General features: G+C 39.6%; 1 protein-coding gene across 5 annotated transcripts in view; it reads right to left on the reverse strand.

The window, feature by feature from the left end:
• Window positions 1-26,434, reverse strand: part of KANSL1 (KAT8 regulatory NSL complex subunit 1) — a 186,342-nt gene that overhangs the window by 137,580 nt on the left and 22,328 nt on the right. For 3 of the 5 annotated variants that reach the window (XM_055321532.1, XM_055321504.1, XM_055321517.1), the window contains exon 3: window positions 202-1,573. In XM_055321532.1, the coding sequence (XP_055177507.1) occupies window positions 202-1,490 (1,289 nt within the window). In that variant the 5' untranslated portion in view covers window positions 1,491-1,573. Of the gene's footprint in view, window positions 1-201; window positions 1,574-18,551; window positions 18,612-18,958; window positions 19,571-26,434 lie in introns of those variants that run through there. The other 2 variants (XM_055321512.1, XM_055321523.1) reach the window with 2 other exon arrangements.

A 26,434-nucleotide genomic window follows, 5' to 3' on the forward strand; every position in this document is an offset into this window, starting at 1 on the left:
AGCAACACAACATTTTGCCAGAAATATCTTTCATTTCTTTACTAGCAGATATATGCAACCACATACCTAAAATTAAACAACTGGAACAAAGGCACCTATATACAAAAAAATTCCATTCTCCCTATGATGGGAATTCACTAATTTTTTTCTCCCTTGTCCCAACATTTCTCAAGAATGACATTATGTATGGGTTTTACTCACAAGGGTACATGGCGTTGCTCAGGATCAGCTCTGGTCAGTTCTTCCTCTTCAATATCAGACTCTCCTCCTGAACTGCTGTCAGTGACGTCTGAGTCAAATGCTCGTTCACTGCACCTCAAGTTGGCTATACCACTAGCTGTAAATCTCTCCAATTCTTCTGAAATCGAATCACTTTTCAGGAAATTGCTAAGTCCCTCTGAAGTGGTGGTCTCACTGGCAGCTTTTCTCAATGCAGCTTCAGCCTTTCGAGTCAGCATCAACTGGCTCCGGGGCCTCAAGGATTCCAAGTTTGGCAATTTGCTCAAAGTTTTCTCTAAAAATCCACCCAGCTGATGCTGTATATGCCTCTCCACCTGCTTGGCTTGCACAACCTGTAAGCGCTTCTGTAACCTGCGGGCACGGCTCTCAATATCAGCCTGCCTCCGTAGTAAAGCTGTTATCCTTGTGTCAGAATCTAAAGCACTGAAAAGAATGGAAGACAGGGGAGACTTTTTATCCTCTAATTTGACACCCCCCAAGTTAGAACTGGAGTCTGTGCCAGGTGATAACCTACTGCTTCCTTGAAGTGCCGGTTGTTCCATGGAATTTACAGAAGATTTGTTTGCAGTGCTATTATTGCTAAATATAGTTGTGTGTTCTACATCAAGGCTTCTATGTGGAAGAGTGCAATTGGTCATACCCCCCTTCAAGTCCCCAGATTCAGATGCCACCACTTCACCCCCTTGAAGAGAAGATGAAGTGAGAGCTCGTTTTCCCCCATTGAGGGGACTGGAATTGTCATGATCAGAATGTGTTGAACTTTTAGTCAATTTCTTAGCCAACCCATTTACAGGTGCTTGTGGCAGAGCTGTCTGACCACTCGTATTCATGGTTCTAAGATTTTCTAAGGAAAACTCCAAAACTGGCTGTCTCCCCAACAGCTCAGCTCGGAGTTCATAGGACTGAGATAAGAGAGGATGAGATTTAAGGACTGTCTGCTTGCTGAAGACACCTTGCAATTTCAGTGACTCTTTTGAGGGCACAGATGTTACATCGGAGCAGAGATAAGATGCCACCAGTGGTTGCAGCTTTCCCAAGTCTTCCTTGGTAGGATTATTTCGGAAGTCTAGACTGGGATCCTCTGCAGCAATGGCTTTTCTTTTGGTTCCGTTGGCAGCAATAAGAATGTTGGCGTTGCCGTTATTTTCGGCACTGCCAGGGGACAAAGTGGAGGATGGGGGAGCCAGTTTGAACCGGATATGGTGTGCTTCAGCTGCTGCGTCAGTGAGAGCGGGCGCCATCGCAGCCATTCAGCACAGAGAGACAGGAAGTCCAGCCTCTCCCGGTGCCGAGGCCAGTTCCACGGCCCCTTACCGCCTCCCCAGAGAACAGACTAAAAGAGAAAAAAAGAAAATGAAGTTAGAAATAAACACACATTAGAAAACAACTCACATGCTTTTAATATAAATACTACTTGAGGCTATAATCCAAATTGCCTCCAGAAACAAAAACACTAAGACTAATCTGGATACCTTGATACTCCTGTATTGGGGGATGGGGAGGGGGAGACAGTGTATGACAATCCTTGCAGAGAAAGAATGCCATCCTTTTTTGTCACTTGCTACCATAGACTGAAAGTAGCCAAAACAAAAGTTCCATTCTAAAAGAATCAGATTGTTAAAGGTTAAATCATCTGCATTGAAAAAAACCACTGTAAAACTTCTCGAAATCAGGGAATTTAAAGCACATGTATGAGGACACCTGGGTGGCTCAAGTCGGTTGAGTGTCTGACTCTTGATTTCAGCTCAGGTCATGATCTCTGGGTCATGGGATGGAGCCCAGCATCCTTCTCTCCCTCTCCCATCTGCCCCTACCCTCACTTGCATATTCTTACTCTCTAAAACAAATAAATCTTTAAAAATAAAGAAAATGTATCAAAGCAAACATAGCAATTAAACAAAAAAGAATTAGTAAGGCACTCCCCATTACTACCAAAAAAGCTTGTATGCTAAAAAGCTTGTATGCTAAACAGTTCTGTGCATTACTCTAACCAGAGAATCCAGCGCATCAGCTTCTCACTTCTCTGAAAAACCCCTCACACTACAAACTGAATTACCAGTTTGCTTCATCCAATTTCTCTTTCACTGTCCTTATAGTACAGCCAGCCCACCTCTCAACTCAAATGGCCCAACACATTTATTTTCCTTTACCCCAAAACTTTTTTTTATCTAATTAACTATATCCAACATGAGGCTCAAACTCACCACCCTGAGATCAAGAGTCATATGCTCCTCTGAGCTGACCAGGCACCCCCTTTACCCCAAAACTTCTTGAAAGAATTGTATAAATAGCTGCCTCTAAACTTTTCACTCACAGTCTGGCTTCTAAACCTACTGCTCTGGGGATCCCTGGGTGGCTCAGCGGTTTAGCGCCTGCCTTTGGCCCAGGGTGCGATCCTGGAGTCCCGCGTTGGGCTCCCAGCATGGAGCCTGCTTCTTCCTGTGTCTCTCTGCCTATCATGAATAAATAAAATCTTTAAATAAATAAACAAACAAACCTACTGCTCTGGCAAAGGGCACTAGTAATCTCATCATCAAATCCAATGATCAACTCTCAAGCCCCCAATCTATGAGACTTCTCTGAAGCATTAGGTAATGCTGACCATTTCATTCATCTTGAAATGCTCCTTCCCTGATGTCCTTTATACCAAGGTCCCTTCTGTCCTTTTCTTTCTCAACTCACTTCCTTTCCAGTAACTACCTAGTACAGCAAGGCCTCCTAACACTCAGAAAAACTTGCTGAGCTTCACTAATCAATATTCCCACCTCTCTGATCCTCAAGCTTCCTGAAACTCAAAATTCACTCTCTTCTTCCAATACATTCTCATCCTGTTTTATAATCTCAGGTAATGGCATTGCTTGCATTTAGCAGCCCAAGCTAAAAACATCAGTCATTCTCTACATCCTCTTGGACTTATCTGGTCTGAGATCAAAGGAATTTATATAGAGCTAATAAGACAACTATCTTTTTAAGATTTGTTTATTTATTTATTTATTCAGAGAGAGAGAGAGAGAGAGAGAGCGAGAGAGAGGCAGAGACACAGGCAGAGAGAGAAGCAGGCTCCGTGCAGGAAGCCTGATGTGGGACTCGATCCCGGATCTCCAGGATCACACCCCGGGCTGCAGGCCTAAACCTGCAGGCCTAAACCGCTGCACCACAGGGGCTGCCGGACAACTATCTTTAAATTGTTTTTTTTTTGTTTTTTTTTTTTTAATTTCAATGTAGTTAACACAGTGGTATATTAATCTCAGGTACACAATACAATGATTCAACAATTCCATACATCACTCAGTGCTCATCACAAGTGCCCTTAATCCCTATCAACTATTTACCCATCCTCTCCTCACCTCCCATCTGATAACCATCAGTTTGTTCTTTACAGTTAAAAGTGTTTCTTGATTTCTCTTATTTCTTCCCCTTTGCTTATTTGTCTTGTTCCTTAAATTCCACAAATGAGTGAAATCATATGGTATCTGTCTTTCTCTGACTTATTTCACTTACGCATTATATTCTCTAGCTCCATCTATGTTGTTGCAAACGGCACAATTTCATTGTTTTGTGTGGCTGAATAATATTCCATTGTATATATACACCACATACATGAATGATGAATGAATTCATCAGTCGATGGACACTTGGGCTGTTTCCATATCTTGGCTATTGCAAACAATGCTGCTATAAACATAGGGGCTAAGCCAGCTATTCTTTAAGCATGGTCTATAGGCTTCTTAGGAGTTTGCATTTTCAGTAGTCCACAAGATCAAAGCTATTTTCCTATTAATACAAAAACATTATTTGTCTCTTCTCACTGCACTGAAGTCTGCAATAAGAGTACAAAACTAAGGCTAAGCAAAACTGTTGGTACCTTACCATAAATCAACAGAGGCACCAAATTGTACTGACAGTCACTGGTCATTATATTCTCTACTCATTTAGTTTAAAAAAAAAAAAAAAAAAGAAAGTCCATTCCACCAATGTCTTTGATGAAATTATGAATCTTAGTAAGTCTCCAAACTTGAATATATATATATTTTTAGTATACATTTTTAAATACTGTGTGATAAAAGGAAAAGTGCACAGAAAGCAACTTCTGCTGCTTTAAGGTCTGAGAAAAAGCACTACAAAACTGAGTTGCAAACTGAACTGGAAGCATTTTTCAAAGAACACTATTTTTACTTGGCAGAAAAATATGGTTATTCAGACTTAAGTTCTTAGTAGATATTTTCTCAAAAATGAACAAAGTGAACCTGTCACTTCAAGAAAAACCACTGATGTTTGTTGCCAATGATAAAATCTGAGTTTTCAAGCAAAAGTAAATATTTTGAAAACTGGTATCCGCCATGAGCTTGAACATTTCCCCAATACTTACAAATCTTGTTTCTGATTAAACAGATTACTTCTAATATCAATGAATGTGAATTTTTGCTGCAATATAATGAAACGTATCAACAACTGAAGAATTGCATAACCCAGTGAATGACCAAATTACCAATGTATGTTAGAAACTCACACATGGGTAAAAGCAAATGCAAAAAATACCAATGGATTATAACGTAGAAAAGTACAAAAAAGGAGTAACGTGGTTTTAGATTCCACAGTGCAACTAACCTTTATAAAACTACTACTTGTCAAGTATGGGTTTTAGTGTCAAAGAATACCCAACAAAACTACTACTTGTCAAGTATGGGTTTTAGCGTCAAAGAATACCCAACTTATCTGAAAAGTCCATTAAAATATTCTTCTATTTTCCAACTATCTATCTATGTCAGGCCAGATTTTCTTTGTATACTTCAACCAAAACAACCTACCACAACAGAATGTATGCTGAAGCAGAGATGAGAATTTGCCCATAAAGCCAGACATTAAAAAGATTTGCAAAAACGTATAATGATACCATTTACTAAATTTTTCTGTTCTGGTAAAAAGTTATTTTTTCATAATATGTAATGGGTTTGTCATTTTAAAATGAGTTAGTAAATAATTATTTTTAAAATTTCCCGAAATTTCTAGTACACCAACCATTGATAGTAACCCAGTAAAGTTTTTTGTGGTTCTCAACATTTCCTAAGAGTAAAAAGGAGCCTCCAGACCAAAAAATTTGTGAATCACTGAACTAATGCAACCTCCTCCCCAGTCAAAAAAAAAAGAGAAAGGCAACTTCCAATTTGGTTAAACATTTTAATCTCCATATCAATACCAACATAGGAAGACAGGCCCTACAGGAATACACTAAGATTCTTTAAAGCACAGTAATTCAAATTACTAATATTAAAAAAAAATTCCTAATATTGAAATATTTAAGTAAATGAGTGAGAAACCCATCCATACAAATATCAGTACACTTCAAAGTCAAATTTGTCTATTCCACTATATTATTTGCTAAAAGTTTCTTTTTTTTATAAAGATTTTATTTAATTAAAAAAAAAGATTTTATTTAATTATTCATGTGAGAGAGAGAGAGAGAGACGCGCGCAGGCAGAGACACAGGCAGAGGGAGAAGCAGGCTCCATGCAGGGAGCCTGACAGGACTCGATTCGGGGTCTCCAGGATTAGGCCCTGGGCTGAAGGCGGCACTAAACCGCTGAGCCACCCAGGCTGCCCCAAAAGTTTCTTGTTCTAAGATTGTATTTTAATGAATATCCTATGAAATAATTAGATCTTCTAGGGCGTTTAGAGATTCATCCTTATGGACTTTTCTGGCATATGGCATTTTACGTGTCAAACTGTTCTATGTCTACTTTCCCAACTTGATTTTAAATTTAGTAATAATTCCTAATAATAGTATAAACAGTTGAGCTACAGGGAAACCTGGGTGGCTTAAGGGAAAACAGTTGAGCTACAGACCAAATGGCAAATGAACCAATGTTATTTGTTCAAAATATGCTGAGTTGGTTTTATAACATGCAAAGGATTTTCTCCCGTAAACAAAAAATCACTATCAAGTCTTTCCCATCAATTCCATCTTCTCTTTTGAAATGACATCAATACATAGTTGATACTTACAATGAAGAAAGGCAAGTTATCAGTATAAGATCATCAATACAACATGTGAGAAGAGTAGTTGTAGCCTACTAACCCAGAGCTCTGCAGTAAGTCTCAGCCATGGCAGGAAACAGCCTCCCCGTGGGGACCCAGGCAAGGACACAGATGTTACATAGCTTACACAAAACTTAGGAAAATCCCGGCTCACCCAGCACACATAAAGAAGGTCATAATTAACATCACACCACAGAAAGTACTTAAGCCGTAAACATTCCAAAGTTATTTTAGAATTATACAATTCCTTAAAGTTCACAACTTAAAGAAAAATCTGCTGGCTCAAATCCCAACTCTTTCAAGATTTCTCTGACCCTCTGAAACTACATCTGTGAACTTGACATTAATCACGTACATCTCAAAGGCAAGAGTTTATTTTGTTTATACATGCTCTCCTTGGTCTCAATATCCCCATAGGATGCACTGCAAAGAGTAGTTACTAAAACAATCATCTAAATTAAGGGAGGGTGAAAAGGAGAAAAGCGGGGAAAAGCAACCTCTTCAGAAGAAATCCATTCCTAACTCCAAAATCTTTATCTCTCTATATCAAAACAATACTGTTTAAAAAAAAAAAAAAGATTGAAATCTCCATCCTTCCCCTTTACGGACTTGAAATACTATGCTATTCAATATTGACCCCAAAGGCATTCACTTTGTTGAAGTAAGGGGGACAGGTCTGGCTTCCTTCTGGCTCTACCCTCATTTAAATTTAATTATGCTGTTCCTCAATTTCCTCATATGCAAATGACAGCCTTCAGCAAATGACAAGGCTGCTTGCCTGATGATTAAATAAAATACTTTCAATTACTTAGCCTAGTGCCTGACACAAACACTCATTATTTGTCTATTGTTATAACCTATAGACAAAGAGCAAATATAAAAGGAATAAATTTCAGTAAGACTTAATGCACAGGAAAAATTCAAAGCAAATAATTCCCTAAAACCAGTTACTTGAGGACCCATGCACATAAAAATGGACATGGCAAATCTAGTTAGCACTCAATATTAGCTATAACTGCTATAAACTACCAAAGCTTAGGACTTTTCTTCAATTTTTGCTATATATTTAGATTTACTTTTTTTTTTTTTTTTTTTTTTTTTAGAGAAAGAGAGCTAGAACACAAAAGAGGGGTGGAGAAGGAGAGAAGAGAATTCTGCTGGGCGTGGAGCCTGATCTCTTGATCAGGGGGGCTTGATCTCACTGAGATTGTGACCTGAGCTGAAACCAAAGAGTAGGATGCTTAACTAACTGAGCCACCCAGGTGTCCCTAGATTTACTTTTAATATTTAATACTTCATAATGCTTACAATAAAAAGAAAGCAAACCAAATGCCAAACAATTCACTTAAATTATGCAATAGCCATACAATGGAATACTATGCAACCATAAATAATAACAATGTAAAACTATATTTAGTGACTTGAAAAAGTGCTTGCTCCACTGTTAAATAAATAAGTGTTGGGACACCTGGGTGGCTCAGTGGTTACGCATCTGCCTTCTGCTCAGGGCATGATTTCGGGTCCTGGGATCGAGTCCTGCATTGGGCTCCCCACAGGGAACCTACTTCTCCCTCTGCCTGTGTCTCTGTCTCTCTGTGTGTCTCTCATGAATAAATAAAACCTTTAAAAAATAATAATTTTCAAAAATAAAAAGGTATTAAAAAAACAAAACGTATACTGTGGACTCAATTTTTGTTTAAAAAAAAGTAGGTGGTAAGGTTCTTTTGTTTTTTGTTTTCTAGCACATATGTCTCCATCATAAACACATATTACCTGGAAAATAGAAGGAAAAGATGCAAAAAGAAAATAATGCAAACTCTTAAAGAACCAAAAAACTTGAAATAAGGTAAAATGACATGGTAACTTTCATAAATTTAACATACTGAGCAAAATGTTGATTAAAGCAATGATTCCCATCCCACTTGAGTCCTAAAAGCTTCACTCCACAACAATTTAAAGCAGAGAAAGACTCTCAAACTTAAGCAGTTTTACAAAAACAGAACAGCTTATGATAAATAACCTTTCTCCAAAGAATACAAAGCATTAAAAGCTATAATTAACTTATTAATCCTCATAAACAACCTGGGCAGTAGGTTTCAGGCTGGGATTATAACTTCCAATTTACTAGTAAAGATAGACTATAAAGTTGTACTGTACATTCAGAATACAGAAATCTAAAATATCCCAATTTGTAGCCCATCTAATAAACCACAATCTGACAAATACAGATGAGCTAATGTATCTGTTGTCACTGACATTAAGATTCTGCAGTAAACTTGAAGACACCCTCCCAAAAAAGTGGGGGGCTATAAAAGATTGAGCTAGGTATTAGTGGTTTCCCTCCCAGTTCCAAGAAAGCATTTTGGGGACTGGAAGATGTCAGATGGGTTCAGCAGGCAAACACATTTGGGGAAAACTGTCCTGGTAGAGATTCACAATGCACTTCATCAGACTGAATAGTCAAAATGTTTGCCTTTACCAAAGCAAATAAATACCCCCCCCCCATTATATCTAATAGTATCTTGCAGAATACTATTCTGAGGGATACAAGTTGGGATAAAGTTGAAATATGTGACATTCAGGGTCTCTTCCTATGCTTACGATTCTATTAGTCTAAACTGCAATATAGGTTCACGGAAAAACTTCCACCTACCACTAGTAGCACTTGGGAAACAAAAATATACTCCTAGGGCAATTTCTCAATCCCAGCACTATTACCATCTTATGCCAAATAATTTTGTGGTGGGGGGAGGGGCCTCTTCCGTGTGTTGTAGGGTTTTTAGTAGTATCCCTGGCTCCACCCACTAGATGCCAGTGGTGCCCTTCTACCAGTTATGACAACCAAAATTGCCTCCAGACATGTCAGATGTCCCCTAGGGGCAAAATCACACGTTCCAATAGAAAACCATTGCCTAGAGACAAACTTTATACATATAGATGCATTCTTCTTTTTTTTAATCTACTGTCCACACAGATGTATTCTTTCCAGAAAGCAAAATCTACCCAGCTTCTTCAGATACTTCAAGTCAGAACTAACTCCACACCTACAAATGAAAACTTTTGCTTTATTCCTTTAAAGTCCCAAGGCAGGACTCCAGATACACAAGAACAATCTGACAGCATCCACCTTGCAAAAACGTTGATAAGCTGCAAAGACCCAAGGGGAGGGGTTTGGCCATTTGGCTGGCCAACAAAACCACACTTTTCACTGCAAACAGAAGCACAAATCAGACGGGGAAGAAAAGTTTGCCCATACTGTGGCTTCTACTAGCCTCTTCCTCACTCTGCACAAAGGAAATAGGAGGAGGAAAGGTGGCTAGGGAACACTGGTTGTCAACATTTCAACTGAAACTAGAAAATTAGCTAAAATGTCACCATGCAAAAGGCTAAGTCAAGAGAATGGTAATGTGGCATTCTAGTGAAAGGAAATGGCATTGGGAAAAGGTAAGGCTGTGGGAAAACATAGGACATCCTGGAAGTTAAAAGAAATGATCAATTTGCTTGAAATATAAAGCATATTTTAATGGAGGAAATAGTACAGAAAAAAGTGGAAAGGCAGTTTGAAGCCAGATCATTAATGGACAACCTTGAATAGACAGCCTTTACTCACACTTAAAGGCAGCAGAAAGTCATTACAGGTTTTTCAAATAAGGAGTGACACATCAGAACTGTGCTTTAGAGATCAGGTGAACAGGACGGATTAAAATAAAGTAAAAAGGCAAAGAGCACTTATGTAGCTGCTGCAATAATCCAGACAGGGTGCAATAAGGAGCACAACTAAGGTGGCTATCACAGCAGAATCAGCTTGCTGATTTTCCTCCAAACTTAAACCCAGAAACTGGAAAGGGCTAAAGTCTGCAGAAGGGCCAATGACACAAACAAAATGTGAAAGCTCTTGAAGACAGAAGAGTCTCTTTTCCTTCGTAACTCTATCTTCTTCTTGATGAAATCCTTTCATTTATTTCTCATAAAGCTATTTGGGTTTGGTATATCCTCTCTATTCCTAACACCATCAACCCAAACCCAGGCCAGGGCCTCATTAACTCACATCTACGTTATGACAGCCTTGGTCCTTCAATCCGGTTCATACCTTTTTATTACCTCATTTCTCTACTCTGGAATAGCTCCTCCTGCCTTTCTCTGTAATCCAAATTCTCCAAGATGAAATTTAACACAGTATCACAGCAAGTAGATCAGGGGGAGGGGACTTGGCACTACCCCCCCTTATTCCAAACTCCATAATCTTTGCCTAAGCTGCTGCTTCTATCTGGAAGACCCTTCTAACCTTCAGGCCCAAAATTTAGTATTTCAATACACAGCATTTCCACAAAACCTTTTCCAAAGGGTTTAGATTCACATCACTCTCTTCCTGCTTAAACTGTACGATGTGCTTAAAGTCACCATCATTCAATTCAGATTATCTGAATGTTACCCAATTGTCAATTTATGAATTCTATTTTCACGATGGCAAAGTTCCTTAGCATCCTTCTGCTCGTCACTAACTTTATCTAAAGCTTAGAACACAGTAAGCACTGTGGACACTTACTGACTGGGCTAGAGTAGTCAAGAGACAACTATAACATTTTGCTATGCAGAGAAAGTTGAAGAAAGTTACCAAGAAATTAACACACTCGAAATAATGGGAAAGGATTTGAGATGATCCACAAAACACCTTGGATGAACCAAGTGGTACATGTGGAAGAGAGAAAGAATGCAGCAATGTAGTGATCTCTGATTAAGTATTAAAAGCTACATAACAGGACACACTGTAAAGTATTTCTTTTAGGTGTAAACAAATGTTTTGTTACGGAATAGAGAACAGGAGGCAAAATTTGTATTGTAAAATGAACTTATGTGGACTGCACACCACCTTAGTCCCTGACATGTTCCCAAGCCAACAGGGCTTCTTATAACTGAATATGGTTTATAATTACTAAGAGAAACATAGCTTTGACTGGAGGATAGGTTATTATTATAACTGCTGTTTATTAACATTAACTGACCTTTTACTAGATCATTGTACTATTTTATACATATGCTCTCATTTAATCCTCACAACATTATAAAGCTCTTTATTATAAAACATTATAAAACTCTTATTCTCACTTTATAGATGAGGGACCCTGATGCTCAAAAGTCAAGGAATGTGCTCAAGAGCAAACAAATCTCTAGTTCTAAAGACCATGCTTTTAACTACTATCATAAATAATTGGAAAGATAGGTTTAAACGGGGAGGGCCTTAATTGCTAGACACCAGACTTTGAATTTTAGTCTTTAGAGTAAGGTCAGGGAGGGAATACTAACTGAAAGCTCCAATAAACATTTTATGAAAATGCCTACAATATTCAAATCACTGTCACTAAGTGACTATAAGGATGACAAGGACCACCCAAGACAGACACTCTGTTATGACCAAGGAATCCCAGGGAGCCACATTAAGGGGCTTTCACACAGAGTCAGTAGGCTCATAAAAGGCTTCCCATAGGCAGCACTACCTAAGTTAAAACCTAAATAAGTAAAGTCCAACATAACTCATTAGAGCTACTTCAAGCATTCCATATCCAAACCCATTCCCTGACCCCAATACCAAATCTAAAACCAACTGCTACCATTCAACATTCCCCAAGTGAGTGAATACTAATCCCAACTACTACTGATTTACCATCTATCACAGATATCTCATTTAAACATATACTAATGCCAAATACACATAATAAAAAGGTTATAGGAGCAATTTCATTAATGCTAAAGATAAAAGGATAGAAAGTAGATGTAAAGGTAAGCCCAGATGATAAAACACTCCGGTTTGCCTGAAGGGGTCAAGGAAGGAAAGGCTTCCAGGAAGAGAGGACATTCTGACTGAATTTTGAAGACTGAATAGGGAGGGGACAATACGTAGAATGATAGGCAAATTCATTCCATCTTTATGCCACTCCCTTAGTTCAGAGCCTCATTATGTCCTACAGTAACTCAAGCAGTAATAATCTCCCAACTGTTCTTTCTTCCTGTCTCAGCAAGCCTTCCAATCTAGCATCCACTACCGAAATGATTATTAGAAAGGAAGGAGAAAGAGAATATAAAAGTAACCATACTGTGCTCTTAAAAATCCTTCAGTGACTTCAGGGTAAGGATGAATCCAAATTCCCCAAGAGCATATACCTGGCCCCTTTTTGACACTCAGCCTCATCTCCAATCTGTCCCTACTCCAGCCACCTGAATCTTATTTATAGTTTCAGGCACCTTCCATGCCCTTGCACCTTTGCTCACACTCCTCTTTCTTTTCCAGATTCAGCTCCAAGATCACATGCTCTTTCAAGTATTCTCCGCTCATTTTAAGTTGGTTAAGGGTTCCTCCCTCTCTAGCGTCTAATATGCACCTCCATGACACCCTGGGCAACAACTCATAATGTAATATAAAATTCCCAGTCTTGTCTGTCCCCTCTTTCCCTAGATTATATACTTCTTAAAAAAAGAAAAGAAAAGAAAAGAAAAGAAAGAAAGGAAGGAAGGAAGGAAGGAAGGAAGGAAGGAAGGAAGGAAGGAAGGAAGGAAGGAAGGAAGACGGGGTAGAGAGAGAGTTATGGCTTGTTTAATCTCTATCCACTACATGTAGCACCATGCCTGGCAGAAAGAAGACCAATACACATTAGGTAATCTGAGCATTATATGTTGAATGCATCAAATGGAGATTTATGAAGTTAGTGGGGATGTTTGATCATAAAGTGGTAACAACCTAAGGAGAAGCAGGCATCAACTGAATCCAGGACAGATTTCATCTACCTCAAGTTCCAGTTATTTTACAATCCAAGCACTTGCACTCAGACTGGTAGGTAAACTTTTTAAATGTACTTTTTAAACTATTAAATTTGGTTACAGAAGTCTTTTGAAATCAGTATCTATAAAAATTTTTAATGCAATTACCCAGGAATTAAGCCATTTACCTAGTAACTGCATTTCTAGGAACCTATCCAACAGAAATACTCTCATAAAGAAATATGCAAAATTCTTTTACTGAAGAATTGTAATAAGAGAACAAAAAAAAACCCAAACTTAAAGACACACTAGAATACTATCAGCTTTTTAAAGAGAACTGCATGTTAATTTGAAACATATCTAAGATATAGCTACATGAAAAAAAGCCACATGACAAGTTTAATTCCATTTGTATTTAAAAACATATAAACAGAAAATTGTTTCAAAAGGTGACTATGTATCAAAATATTTATCGGCATTTATCCTATTCTACCCTATAGTTTGAAGTCGAATTTCCTACCAATCTAGCTCACAAAAGAAAGAAAAACGTATTTTTATCTCATTTCTTTCTAACAAACTCTATAATACAAATGTTTCTGACCAATCCTAAAACCAGACACTGCTTGAAAGGTTCAAGCAATTCAAAAGCAAATAGATGATTTGGGGAGGGAGTGGTCCTTGATCAAATTCTAAGGATCTCATTGAAACCTACCTTTATCTCTTAAGAGTTTTGAATTAATGATTAAAAAAATTAACTTTTCCAGTGCCAGGAAAATGTTGAAAGTTAATAAATACTAACATCCTTTTTTCATTCCCTTGGGAGGCCAAAGGGAGAACTAAGAGGTAAGCAGTAAATCAGTAACTGCAAAAAAACAGCAGTCCAATTTTTCTGATATATGGTTGAGGTCTTCAAACATCCTCAGTTCTCCATGGTAATACATGGACAGTTTAATGAAACTTCCCTGACAGTTCAACTTAACTAGTATTTCTACAAACCCTCTCTACTAGCAAACATCAGAAACTAAACTAATTAGCTTTCACCTTTATCCCTTCACACTCTCTGGTGGAGGTGCTAATAAGCAGTCACAAAGGCCAAATAGCAAGTAGCAAGAGAAAGCTTAGGTTATCAGTTTTTACCAATTTTTGGTTTAATATCCTAACAATAAAATTGTTATTCATCTCTTTTATTCAACACTTGCCCTCCAATTGAATTTAACCTTAAGCTGCTCCCTTTTAAAATAGAAATTAAAAGGTGAGGGACTCTATTAAGTTTGACACCACTCAAGCAACATTTTCCAAACAAGGGCAGGATATGCTGTACTTAAAATTCAGAATGAGGTCTCATTTGGGATTCCTGTTCAAGTAACAAGAACCAGAGTTTTTGATAACATTTAGATAAAACTGCACTGAATTTACCTCCACCTTACATTTCCTGACACTCAAAAGCTTGGGGGGAAGGGGATAAACGTAATTCTAAAAAAATTACAACTGGAGAAAAAAGAGCAAGTTTGCCATCAACAACAATAAAATGTATAGCTAAGTAATTCTCAGCTAAACAACTCTCTAGTAGGGTCAGGCATTCAAATGTTAAAATCTTATGGAACTAGCTTAAAATCTTGGAAAAGCAAGGCTTGCAGAAGGTAACATTTATTAAACAGCTGCTATTTGCCGGACACTGCTACCCACCAAAAGAACAAGAATTTAAACGTTTCCATGTTGAAAGGCCTCTTGGCATAAAAATTTTAAATATTCATATACGATCTTTAAGTTTCTCTTTCAGACTACCCAAGCTTGTTTTACATTCATGCACATGAGTTTTGCTCTCTAGACTGATGTTGGGTTTCCTCAAACTCTGCATTTTTAGCTTCGCCTTTATTCTATCAAAGACATGATGATGAAGGTTAACACATACAAAGCACTTATTTCAGTTCTTTTTGGAAAATCACAACAACTGGCTTATTTTCTTCTATAAATTTTACCCTACCTTGTAAAAGACAAGCATATGGCGTAACGGAGGAACAAATGATAACTGGACTAACAATGAATGACTCTTCTACACATAACGTCTTTTTCCTATGACCCACAATCTACAAGTAACACCTAAGAATACCACTTACCTTCTACCCTTCTTGTGGCCTTCAAAACTGAGTTGGTGACCTCCGTTACAGTGGTATATTTGTCTTCTCTAATTCATACTGTCTTTTCTAACCATTATTGTGGTTCACTGAGTTTTGATCTCACATTCAAGGGACTAGGAAGTACTGATGAAAAAGTCTTATTTTGAGTTATGAATTATTGCACTCGGAGGAGTATTTTTGTACAACTTTTAGTATGCCCAGAGGCTAATAAGCATTTATTAGGATAGAAACTATAATTCAAACATACATCTTCAGAATGCATCATGAAGAATCAAAAACTAGTCTGAATTTAGATTTCCAGAAAGTATTTAAAGCCCTATTTTAGGGAAAGGACATGGTCCAAGTACTCTCTGCACTGACACAGTAGGCAGGCCAGGTGTTCTGGCCATTTTATTTGAGACACCTGCACTGTACTACTTCATAAAGTGATCAAGTAAAAGGGCACAAAACTAAAATATGCTTCCTGAGACATAGAACAGTCCAACCAATCAAGGCAGAAACTTATTTAAAATAGAGAAAGAGGGTGGTGAAAGGTACTTGAAAACTCTAAATAAACCACTCAATGATGAGATAGATTTGTTCTGGGGCAATCCACCAAAGACCACATACTTAGTATGTATGCATCATTCCCTCCTTTCCAAACTCGGGACAGATCCTTTGGGGGGGGAGGGGGGATCAATTTTTAAAAATCAATCTCGCTCTCTCTCTTCAGGAAGGAAGTCACTTAGTTTCTTTATTTTAATGGCCTCACCAAGAAGAAAAATTAACCCCTACCACCCCCCCACCCCCAGCCCAAGGAAGCTGACTAAATATAAGAGGAATAAGCAGTACTCTTTAAACAAAGGCTTTTCAATAACTGTTTAGAAGATCCAATATGGACTAGCATGTTTTTTACATTTTAAAATTGTTTTTCCAAGCAAGACATCTAAGCTTTATACCACTCAATGCTAAAATACCTCCTCAAACCGGCATCACCACCTATAATGGCCCTATGTTTACAGATTACATAACTCAGGTTATGTCAAACAGAACAAATCTAAAACTTGTTATTCACCTTAAAATACAATTAAAATCTGTGGTCAACCCAATAAGACATAGAGACACTGGTTACAGTGTATCACTACTAAAGAAGGGAAGAGTACTGGCAGTGTTTGAAGAAGATAAAAATGAGGGTATTTTCCTTTCTTCTCACCTTGATAAAAGCTCAAAAGCGAACTAGGCTTACTCATTTTCCAGCTTCCAGAATTTTCCTCAGCGGGATAATAATAAGTCTAACAATCAAAGAATGTTCTGCAGGTTTAACCACAGAAATAACATGTGTAGGCAGGAATAAAGAAAATCAGGCAAAAATTTAACATCACACTTTGGTAAAGCACAGAAGTCAAATACTAATGCTCTGGATAAAACTTTCAGGAAAGATGCACTTCTAAATGCTTCATTCAACAGATTCATGTAATAAGCCAAGGGACCAAAAACCCTGCCTTACCTCAAAACTGTCAGTAATTAATTGATCACTTTCTTAATTGTCTACAGCCACAGGTCAAAATGGTTATTTTATATTTACTTAAATGTAGCAGTCATCAGAAACCTACACTACAATACAGATATTAAGAATCTTTGTCACATCTAACGTTTCCCTGGAAGTAGTACATACTTGAGAAATAAAAAGTTCACCACCTCAAATCATGAGATTAGTAATACATAAAATATGGAAAAGGCCAAAGAAATTGCATAGTTTGTTGGATAAACATAGCGGAAATCGAAATCAAAATTCCATGACTGAAGACAGTTACCCCACATATAACACATTTTTTAAATTCCCAAGGGATGAGCATTTTTACCTTGCCTTATTTTTAGAACTACACATCACACCGTACATATCACATGACATGATGTAACTGTGAGCAAAGAAAATGGCCCAAACCATTAAAAATATACATAAGAGGAAATGAATCAATGCAAACTTAAGAATCAATTACATTTCATTTTTACTTTTCTAATATGTTTACTAACTCACAACAGACTTTTTTAAATTGGGTAAGTGGCCAGTAATCTATATAAAACAAGAGAAAAATGTACTTGGTACTTTTATAACATAGGAATTTATCCAATTATAAGAAAAATTGATATGAAGAAACCTAATGAAACAACATTCTTCTAAATCTTAAGGACTAAAAGCAAAAATTCTCTGGATCATAAATGCAACAGAAACAATGAAATACCTCTAGGTGGAAAACAATTACTCGAAAGTATTCCCTGCTGTTAGGAGAAAAGAAAAATAGTTTTAACTGACAATGCCTGCATTCAACTGAAAATTTCTAAATTGGTTAGGGCAGTTTTTATTAGAAAAGGAACCAAGTATAGCGTATAAAAGGGGGGAGGGGAAAACACACCCACTTAAGCCTTTGTAAACAGTGGTACTTAAAAGACCCAAGGAGCTGGGAAAAATCAAAACTACAGACTATTCTAAGAAACGCAAAACATATTCCAACCTACTACTTTCCATACTCGAAAGTGCTTTAGAGACAAAGTTCAGTAACAATCTATAACTATATACTGATTATGCAAGGCAAAGATTATGTAATTTTATCATTTATTATAAATATTCTCCTCTCAAAGTAAAACAACTGAAGTGTTTTATCTCCCCAATGGAGAAGGGGTAGGTTCTTCTGGGCTACAATTTAAAAATATAAACACACACCCCAAAACAAACAAAAAAAACACAATGATTGCTAGCCACGTGACAAAGGAGATGGCAACACCAGGATTGTGAATGGAGGGGAGGGAGGCGAGGCAGGACGACTAGGGAGGTTTCTCGGAACTTTGGGCACCTCGGGATCTGGGTCTCCCGGCCCTTCAAGTACCAAACTCTAGCCCTACCAGTTGTATTGTCAACACTCTCAAATACAGGTTTATTAACAAATAACGAAAAATGCTCCAGTGGCCTCCAAAATAAAGAGGAAAAAGCAGAGGAGGAAAGAGCAATTTAAAGTGGCGCCATCATGTCACCCCTTCTCCCCCTAAGGCAATCAATAAGCAATAGTTAAGTAACGTGTTTCTCCAAAAAAACCACACTGGGATCCCGACAAAGGAAAACAAAAGGATTTTTAAGTAAAACAGGAGGGTAACGTTGTTTACCGTATGGAAAACAATCGAACTATTTGCTGAAGAATCAAAAGACAGCCGGAAAACAGGCCCCCCAAACTCACTTAAAAGCAAATAAATGCCTCTTCCTCTTTAGTTTTTTTAAAAAACAAACAAACACGTCCGCCTGAGGGAGACTAGATCGGAAAATGTAAGTGACCTCAATATACAGGCAACAAAAATAATAAATACATGAAACAAATAACCATCTGACTTAACAATCAGAGTTGTGATACACACCGTGAAACGCGCAAGATGTGTTTCGAGCAGAGAAAGGCCTTCTGCAGTCAAGAGAAGTTCAAGGCGAGAGCCAGAGTTTGTTTGGGGTTTTTTTTACGGGAATAAATCGTGTTCTTAAGGCCGCATTTTTAAATAGAACGCCAAAGGAAAAGCTGGCGAACGAGGCGGCAGCTGGTGGGGAAGGGCCCCCGCACACCCCCGCCCTTGGGGCGACTCCCAGCCCCGGACCCGCAGCGGGGAAGCCCGGAGAGGCCATTTAAAGTTCCGGGGATTTTTCCTGCCCTGCCCTGCCTTTCTAGTTACAACTAACAAAGAGAGAGAGAAATGGGAGCCACAGGGAGAGCGAGGAGAAGGAGAAAGGGCAGCGGGAGGAGGAGGAGGAGAGGAGCAGCAGCAGCAGCACCTACCACGTGATGGAGGAGCGTTGCCCGGGCGGATTCAGCCCCACAAAATGGGCGCAGTTTGCAAACAGCCCCCGGCCTGGGCGCCGAGGGCCGGCGGCGGCAGGCGGGGGCGCGCGGCGGCGGCTCTGGCCCGGGCCCGCCGCTCTCCTCCCCCCCGGCGCCCGGAGCCGCCCTGACTTTCCGGGCGGGGGGGGACGCGGCGGAGGGGGAGGGGAAGGCGGCGGCGGCGGGGAGCGGCCGCTTTTTCTTCTCTTTCGGGCCCCTTCTCCGGCCTTCCTCGGCTCCGGCGGGGCCTGGGCACGGCCGGGGACCGCAGCCCGGCCGGGGGAGCCGGCGGGCGGGGGCAGAGGGTGAAGCCGCCCCCCCGCCCCGCACAAACAAGCGCCGCCGTCTGCAGCCCGAGCCCGCACCCCGGCCGCCACCCCCGCACGCCTCTTCCCGGCCGGGGAGCGCGCTCCGGCCGCCCCCCGCGCCGCCGCGGCGAGACGAGTCGGCTTCGCTACGGTGCTCGGTTCTCCCGCCGGCTCGGCGAGCGGTGGCGGCGGTGGCGGCGGCACTGGGAAAATGGCGGCCGAGCTCCTTTTCCCTCCCCCCCTTTAATCTGAAGCGGAGGGAGAATGGAGCGAGCGAGCGAGCGGGCGAGCGCCGGGGACACGGGGAGGAGGGACAGCAGCGCCTCCGCCGGCTGCGGCTGCGGCGGCGAAGGGCCGCTCCGCCCCGGCGCGCCGCCAGGGGGCGCCCGCCGCGCCGCCCCCGCGGGCCGCCAGGAGGCGCGGCCGCCGCCGCCGCCGCCGCCGCCGCCTCAGTCATGGCTCCTCGCCGCGGCCGCTGTTTCTGCACCTCCATCTGCGGAGGCCGCGGCGCCGGGACCCAGCGGCTCCCAGACGTGCGGCGACTGCACGCGGCACTGCGGCAGGCGGGAGCAGGCGGGAGCAGGCGGGAGCAGGCCCTCGCTCCGGCCGAGGTGAGGCTAACCTGAGGCACTGACGCCGTCACATTCCCTCCGCGCTGGGGCTGGCGGGGCCGCGCGCCGGCTATGAGGGGGCAAGGCGGGCAGGCGCGGCGGAGCAAGAGGACGTGAGCGAGGAACTGTTTGCACTGTGTAGTAAACAGGCTAAAGCCGCCGGTGCCACACTATCCCAGGGCTAAATGCGCGCTCAATCGGGTAGGAAGCTCCCTGACCAGTGAAGCGCTTTCTGCCGCCCTTTGTCCTAGCCGACTGCCTCCGTACACTGCAGCACGCCTGGGCACTAGCCCCGGCGCAGCGCTCCGCAGCCGCCAGGGTGGAAAAAAAAAAAAAAAAAAAAAAAAAAGGCGCACGTCGTCATTGCGCAAGCGCAGGCCTGGGCCCGCGCCGGGCCAGCCCGGGAAGGGACAGACGGGAGCGAGAGGGGAAGTGATGGCCCACCCGCGCCGGGCCCGCTGGGAACTGTAGTTTTCGTTAAGAAGCACGCGTCTTGTTTTGGGTGTCATGGCTTGGCAGATCCGCCAAAGCAGGCAAATGTCATTACACAATGAGTATTTATGCTTCCTGTCGCCACCAAAAGGAAGTTCACTGCTATACTAAAAGTTTAACAAAGAACTCCACAGAGAAACCCAAATCTCACAACAAAAAGCAAACTTCCCACTTTCCAACCCGAGTTGGTTCAAAGTGGTGGCATTTTACCTAATTTTTCATGGCCAGTTTGTCGACAAAGTATTTTATTCCTCTCCCAAAATAAGGCCTTAGAATAATGAAACCTTTTCTAGGTCAAAAAAAGCAATATAATGCAACGCGTCACACAAATACAATTCCACCATCCTTTAAAACCAAAGAAAAAGTTGCCAAAAGATTTAGTGCTTTGAGATTTTAAGAAGAGACTCTGGGATTCATCAGAATTTAGTTTAAATAAAGAAAAAAATGATTCCAACAATTAAATCATCAAATTCAGCAAGGTAGAAAGGGCATGCTCTACTGCAAAAACGGAAGATGAGAAATGCTCAGTACTGTTTTGTGGCTTACCAGAACCAATATCCGGTGGTATACGTCACTCCGCTAGTCAAAAAAACACCCTCACACTTTTAGTCCTCCCACAAAGTTACAATAACTCACCAGCTCCTATATAGCATCCACACTTATATTTCCATGAATTTCCTTTTGTACTCTTAGAGTCACACTATCAATCATTGTCATGGTTCTCAAATATCAAAAGCAAGCAGCTAATCATGAAGTCATAAATTACACAAAGAATAAACTAATATATGTGTACATATTTGTATACACATACTAGAGATACTAGTCTTGCTCTTTATAATCCTGGGAAAGAAAACTCAGTTGATTAAAAAACGTATACACGTTATCTCCACATAAATAGTAATTCCACAAAATATAGCAGAAGGGTGTTAAACACAGACCAATAGATGGCGAACTAGAGCCCTAATCTAAGGAGTCTGAAATCTAAATGAGCAGAATGAAAAACACCAAAAAAGGCAAAAGCCCCTTGCAGTGTATACTTACAAATATTATGTTCAAAGATACTCATCCACAAAATAACTAATCTTACTACTGATTAGTAAGTAGCCTATCAACTCTTAAAACTCAACTGCCAGATTTAAGTAGGCCCCCAATTAACTAAGATTTTTATAAAATACATTTTTTCAGTAATTAGGAGATAGTGGAAATGTTCATTTAAAACATGCATTTTGGGGAAAAATAAATTGCAACTTTCCCATTCTCTCATTGCTTAACCCAAAAGTTGGGAGTTCACATTGTTTATGGCATTTAAATCAGCCAACATGTTTTACATTCTTATCTCAAACCAGATGTCTTTTTGCTGAGACATCAATTTTTACAAATAAGGACATTCAAAGGTGATCCACTACAGATGCAAAAATCTTAGGAAAGTAAATATATTTTCTTAAAATTTAACCCTAGAAACACAGTGGACGTCAAGGCTGATTAAACATACACACACATACATGCTCAGTCACTCACACATACCTTACTGTTCAAATCACTCTTGGAGTAGTCATTGTGGTTGACTCTTAAATATCCATTTTATCCTAATGGATTCATTTAACCCATCCTCTCTGCGAATGACTGGTTGGAAATGGGCATGAAACCCAATCCTGGCCAAAGAGACATAAGTGGAAGCCCCCTGCAAGGCCTGTAAGAGAGAACTGTGAGAAAAGCTTCTTCATTCCTAAAGATGAAATGAGGAAGAACAGTTTCCTCTTCTTCAGACAATGCTAAATATGACACCTCATACTGCTACATTCCCTTATAGCAAGCCTAAAGATGCCACCAACATCAACAAAAGGGGCAGAATGGTGAGCTGGCAAGAACTTTTGTCCCTGGGGACAGCACAAAGCCTTTATATCAAATAATCTGACATCTGCAAGACTTTTGGACTTCCAGCTTCATGACAACAATGTAACAACAAAAGTTTCCTTATTGTTTCAGCCAATTTGAATTTAGCTTTTCTATACCTAAAGTCAAAAAAAGTCTAATTTCTCATATTTTAGAATATCTATATTACTTTGATTATTCATATTATATAAATCCTTTACTCTTCAGAAAAGTCATTCCCTTCTATACACAACATTGATCTATTCATGTCTTTATCTATATGTTCTTTCTGCACAGAAAAGGACGACCATCCCTCCTTACAATCATTCCTCATTCCTTCCTTTCCCCCAATATACTGCCACTTATTTTTCCTTCAAGATATGTTCTACCAGACACCATTATCATATCCACCATACTTAGCAATAATGTAAATAACTGGCACTATATTATCCTAATCTTGATTAAATGCTTTCTATAGTTTCTTTGAGATTGTTTTCATAGATCAGTCTCCTCTGAAGTTGGCCTGAAAGCCCTAAAAGGCAGGTTTATGGTTCAGATTTATAACTCTCACCTGTACAATAAACAAGGCACTCTAATAACTTCCCCACCATATATCTCCTAACAAGCCAGGTATTCCTAAGCAGAACTTTCTATCACAAACTTAGTACCCGTATGTCCAAACTAATCTCAAAATACAAGGGATTATTTTGTTTTGAACTTAAAAAAAAAAAAAAAAAATATATATATATATATATATATACACACACACACACACACACACACACATATGTGTATATATATTAAATCGAGAGTGCCTGGGTGGTGCAGTTGGTTAAGCATCTGACTCTTGGTTACAGCTCAGATCATAATCTCGAGGTCATGGAATCAAGCCCCGCCTTGGGTTCAGCACAGAGTCTGCTTGAGAGTCCCTCCTTTGGCCCCTCTCGCTCATGTGCACACTCTCGCTCTCTAAAATAAATAAATAAATCTGTATATATTATATATTTATTATATACATAAAACTCAGAAGATGAGGTCCTAAGCCATTTAGTTTCAAATGAATAGGGACCCAGTTTCTGTTATTTATCATTTCATCATTACATTCCGGGGCCCTAGTCCACAGCCTTGCAAAAGGAGGCGCTTTGTAAGAATTTGCTGAATAAATAAAAAGTATAGTGTGGTAATAACAAAGAGTATAGGATCCAGGGGTAGCCCTAGATTTTATCTGCCTCCCTAACATATCAGCTGTGTTACTATGGGCAAAGTACTGACCCTGGAAGACCCAGTTTCTGCTCTGTAAAAAGGAGATAATAGTGTCTACCTCATAAATTTAACTCTTAAAGCTATTTTCCAGGGGCAGATAGCTCAGTGGTTGAGTATCTGCCTTTGGCTCAGGTTGTTATCCTAGGGTCATGGGATCAAATCCCACATTCGGCTTCTTGCAGGGAGCCTGCTTCTCCCTCTGCCTATGTCTCTGCCTCTCTCTCTCTGTGTCTCTCACGAATAAACAAAATCTTTAAAAATATATATATTTTTAAAAGCTATTTTCCGAAGTTCAATAACTGAGAAGGTTAAAATATAAGGTCAGCAACCTCTTCCCTAATTCAAACTTCAAATCCCTATCTACACACTCCAGCAAACAATGTTTTCATTCATAAACTCAGATAACATAACACTACCCATAAAAATACTTTGAGCTCCCAAAAAAATGTATTCTAATTCTGAAAAAGATTATTTACGTTCTTAAGTCCAAAGCCACATAAAAAGGTAAAATGCATTTATTCAACAAAAATTTAGTGGGTACCTAATAAGCTCAAGACCTTGTTCCAGATATCACAGAAATGAATGCATCAATCTATTTCAGGCAACATTAAAATTATATCATGAAAGAAATATCTTTAAAATTGAAATTGGTGCATGTTCTCATGTTTATATTTAACCAGCTAAATATTAAGCAGAAAGCCAGAATGGACTGAGCCAAAGGTAAGAAATTTAAATCAGAATTTTGGATGTAGAAGGAATATGGAAGATCACCTAGTTAAACCTCCAGATTTTACTAGTGCAAAAATGAGGTGAGGCCAAGAGAGAACAGTTAAGATTCTGCTGTAAGGCCTACAGCAGGACACGCTGAGATCAGAGGTCAGTCTCCAATTCTCACTTTCTCTCTTGCATCACCTGCCTTCCAGAGTTAACATCTTCTCAACAGAAACATGGTACATGAATAAGAATTACAATGATATAAGGTATTAAACCAAACCCAAACAATACTACTTATTTCACAATTCCACAGGTATCAAGATTTAGCCAAATGTTAGGTAAAAGAAAATCCTCAGTGATTACAATGACTGTAAAGGCTCAGAAATCAGTATTTTTTTCCATTAAATGGAGGTCTCAATTGATTCCAAATATATATTCTTATGCATTCAATCCAGTAGCAAACTTTCAGTAAGATTAAATAACAAGGCATGTAAAAAACTTTTGTAAGTAGCAATTATAAGAATGCAGGGCATTCCTCAGTTTTAATCCCATCTAAAAACAAGATAATTTTTTTCTTCATACTAGAGATAGACTCCCAAATTTACATAAAGATACCAACCTACCATTTCACCACAGAAGTGATCCAGTTACTCTTTAAGAGAGACTAATCTTAGGCAGCCTCATGATTTAACTGTGTTAGTAAGAACAGTAACTAAAGTTACAGGTTAACTCTGAAAGCACTCCTAAACCAAGAAGTACTTTATTTTGGGATAATTCAGAAGATGGCACTAAAATTCAACTGAATTTTACCGCTCTACCGCTTAAAGAAACAAGTCAGATTCTTTCAGGCCATCAGCTATATTAAAAGAAAAAAAAAAAAAAAGATGTAACACCCAAGATTGATGGTTTTTCTCCTCTGTGGTCTCAGATTTCAAAGTAGCAATACAAGCAAGCACTGACTTCTAATGCATGCAGTTTAATGGGGACTTAATATAAATATTTTAAATAAAACTTCTCAAGTTGTTAAAAAAAAACTACACTGATTTTTTTTTTTAAGATTTTACTTATTTATTCATGAGAGATACACACTTGCCATGTCTGCAAGACAGTTTTAAGCAGGCAAGTGCTTTGTCCCTTCAGGGTGCAACACAGAGGCAGGGCCCAAATGTCTTATGGCTTCCATGAAGAGATGAATCAGTAACTGTTTTTTCTTTCTTTTCTTTTCTTTTCTTTTCTTTTCTTTTCTTTTCTTTCTTTCTTTCTTTTTTTTCTGTCTTTCTTTTCTTTCTTTCCTTTCTTCCTTCCTTTTCTTTCTTTCTTTCTTTCTTTCTTTCTTTCTTTCTTTCTTTCTTTCTTTCTTTCTTTCTTTCTTTCTTTTTAAAGATTTTATTTATTTATTCATGAGAGACACACAGAGAAAAAGAGAGGCAGAGACACAAAGGGGAAGAAGAAGCAGGCTCCATGCAGGGAGCCCGATGTGGGACTCGATCCTAGGACTCCAGGATCACACCATGAGCCAAAGGCAGATGCCCAACCATTGAGCCACCCAGGTGTCCCTACACTGATTATTGAGGTGGATTTTAATTAATTCTATTGCTTTAGGGCAGCCCAGGTGTCTCAGCGGTTTAGTGCCTGCCTTCAGCCCAGGGCCTGATCCTGGAGACGCGGAATTGAGTCCCACATCGGGCTCCCTGCATGGAGCCTGCTTCTCCCTCTGCCTGTGTCTCTGCCTCTCTCTGTGTCTCTCATGAATAAATAAATAAAATCTTTAAAAAAAAAATTCTATTTCTTTAAATTTTAGTACAGACCATTTAAATATTTTCAATTTAGGGACGCCTGGGTGGCTCAGTGGTTAAGCGTCTGCCTTTGGCTCAGGGCGTGATCCTGGGGTCCTGGGGTCCTGGGATCGAGTCCCACATTGGGCTCCCTGCATGGAGCCTGCTTCTCCCTCTATCCATGTAGAGGAAAGGTATCCATGCCTTTCTCTCTCTCTGTGTCTCTCATGAATAAATAAATAAAATCTTTAAAATAAATAAATAAATATTTTCGATTTATTAGAATTAACCAAAAAAGTTAATTGACCAAACATTAATAGGAGTACTCCCATATACAGATTTTGCAGATGAGGCAATGTCAAAAGAAGCAATCTGTCTAGGACCTAAACACAGTTTCAG

Source organism: Nyctereutes procyonoides, unplaced genomic scaffold (genome assembly GCF_905146905.1).
Source record: "Nyctereutes procyonoides isolate TBG_1078 unplaced genomic scaffold, NYPRO_anot_genome, whole genome shotgun sequence".
NCBI lineage: Eukaryota > Metazoa > Chordata > Mammalia > Carnivora > Canidae > Nyctereutes > Nyctereutes procyonoides.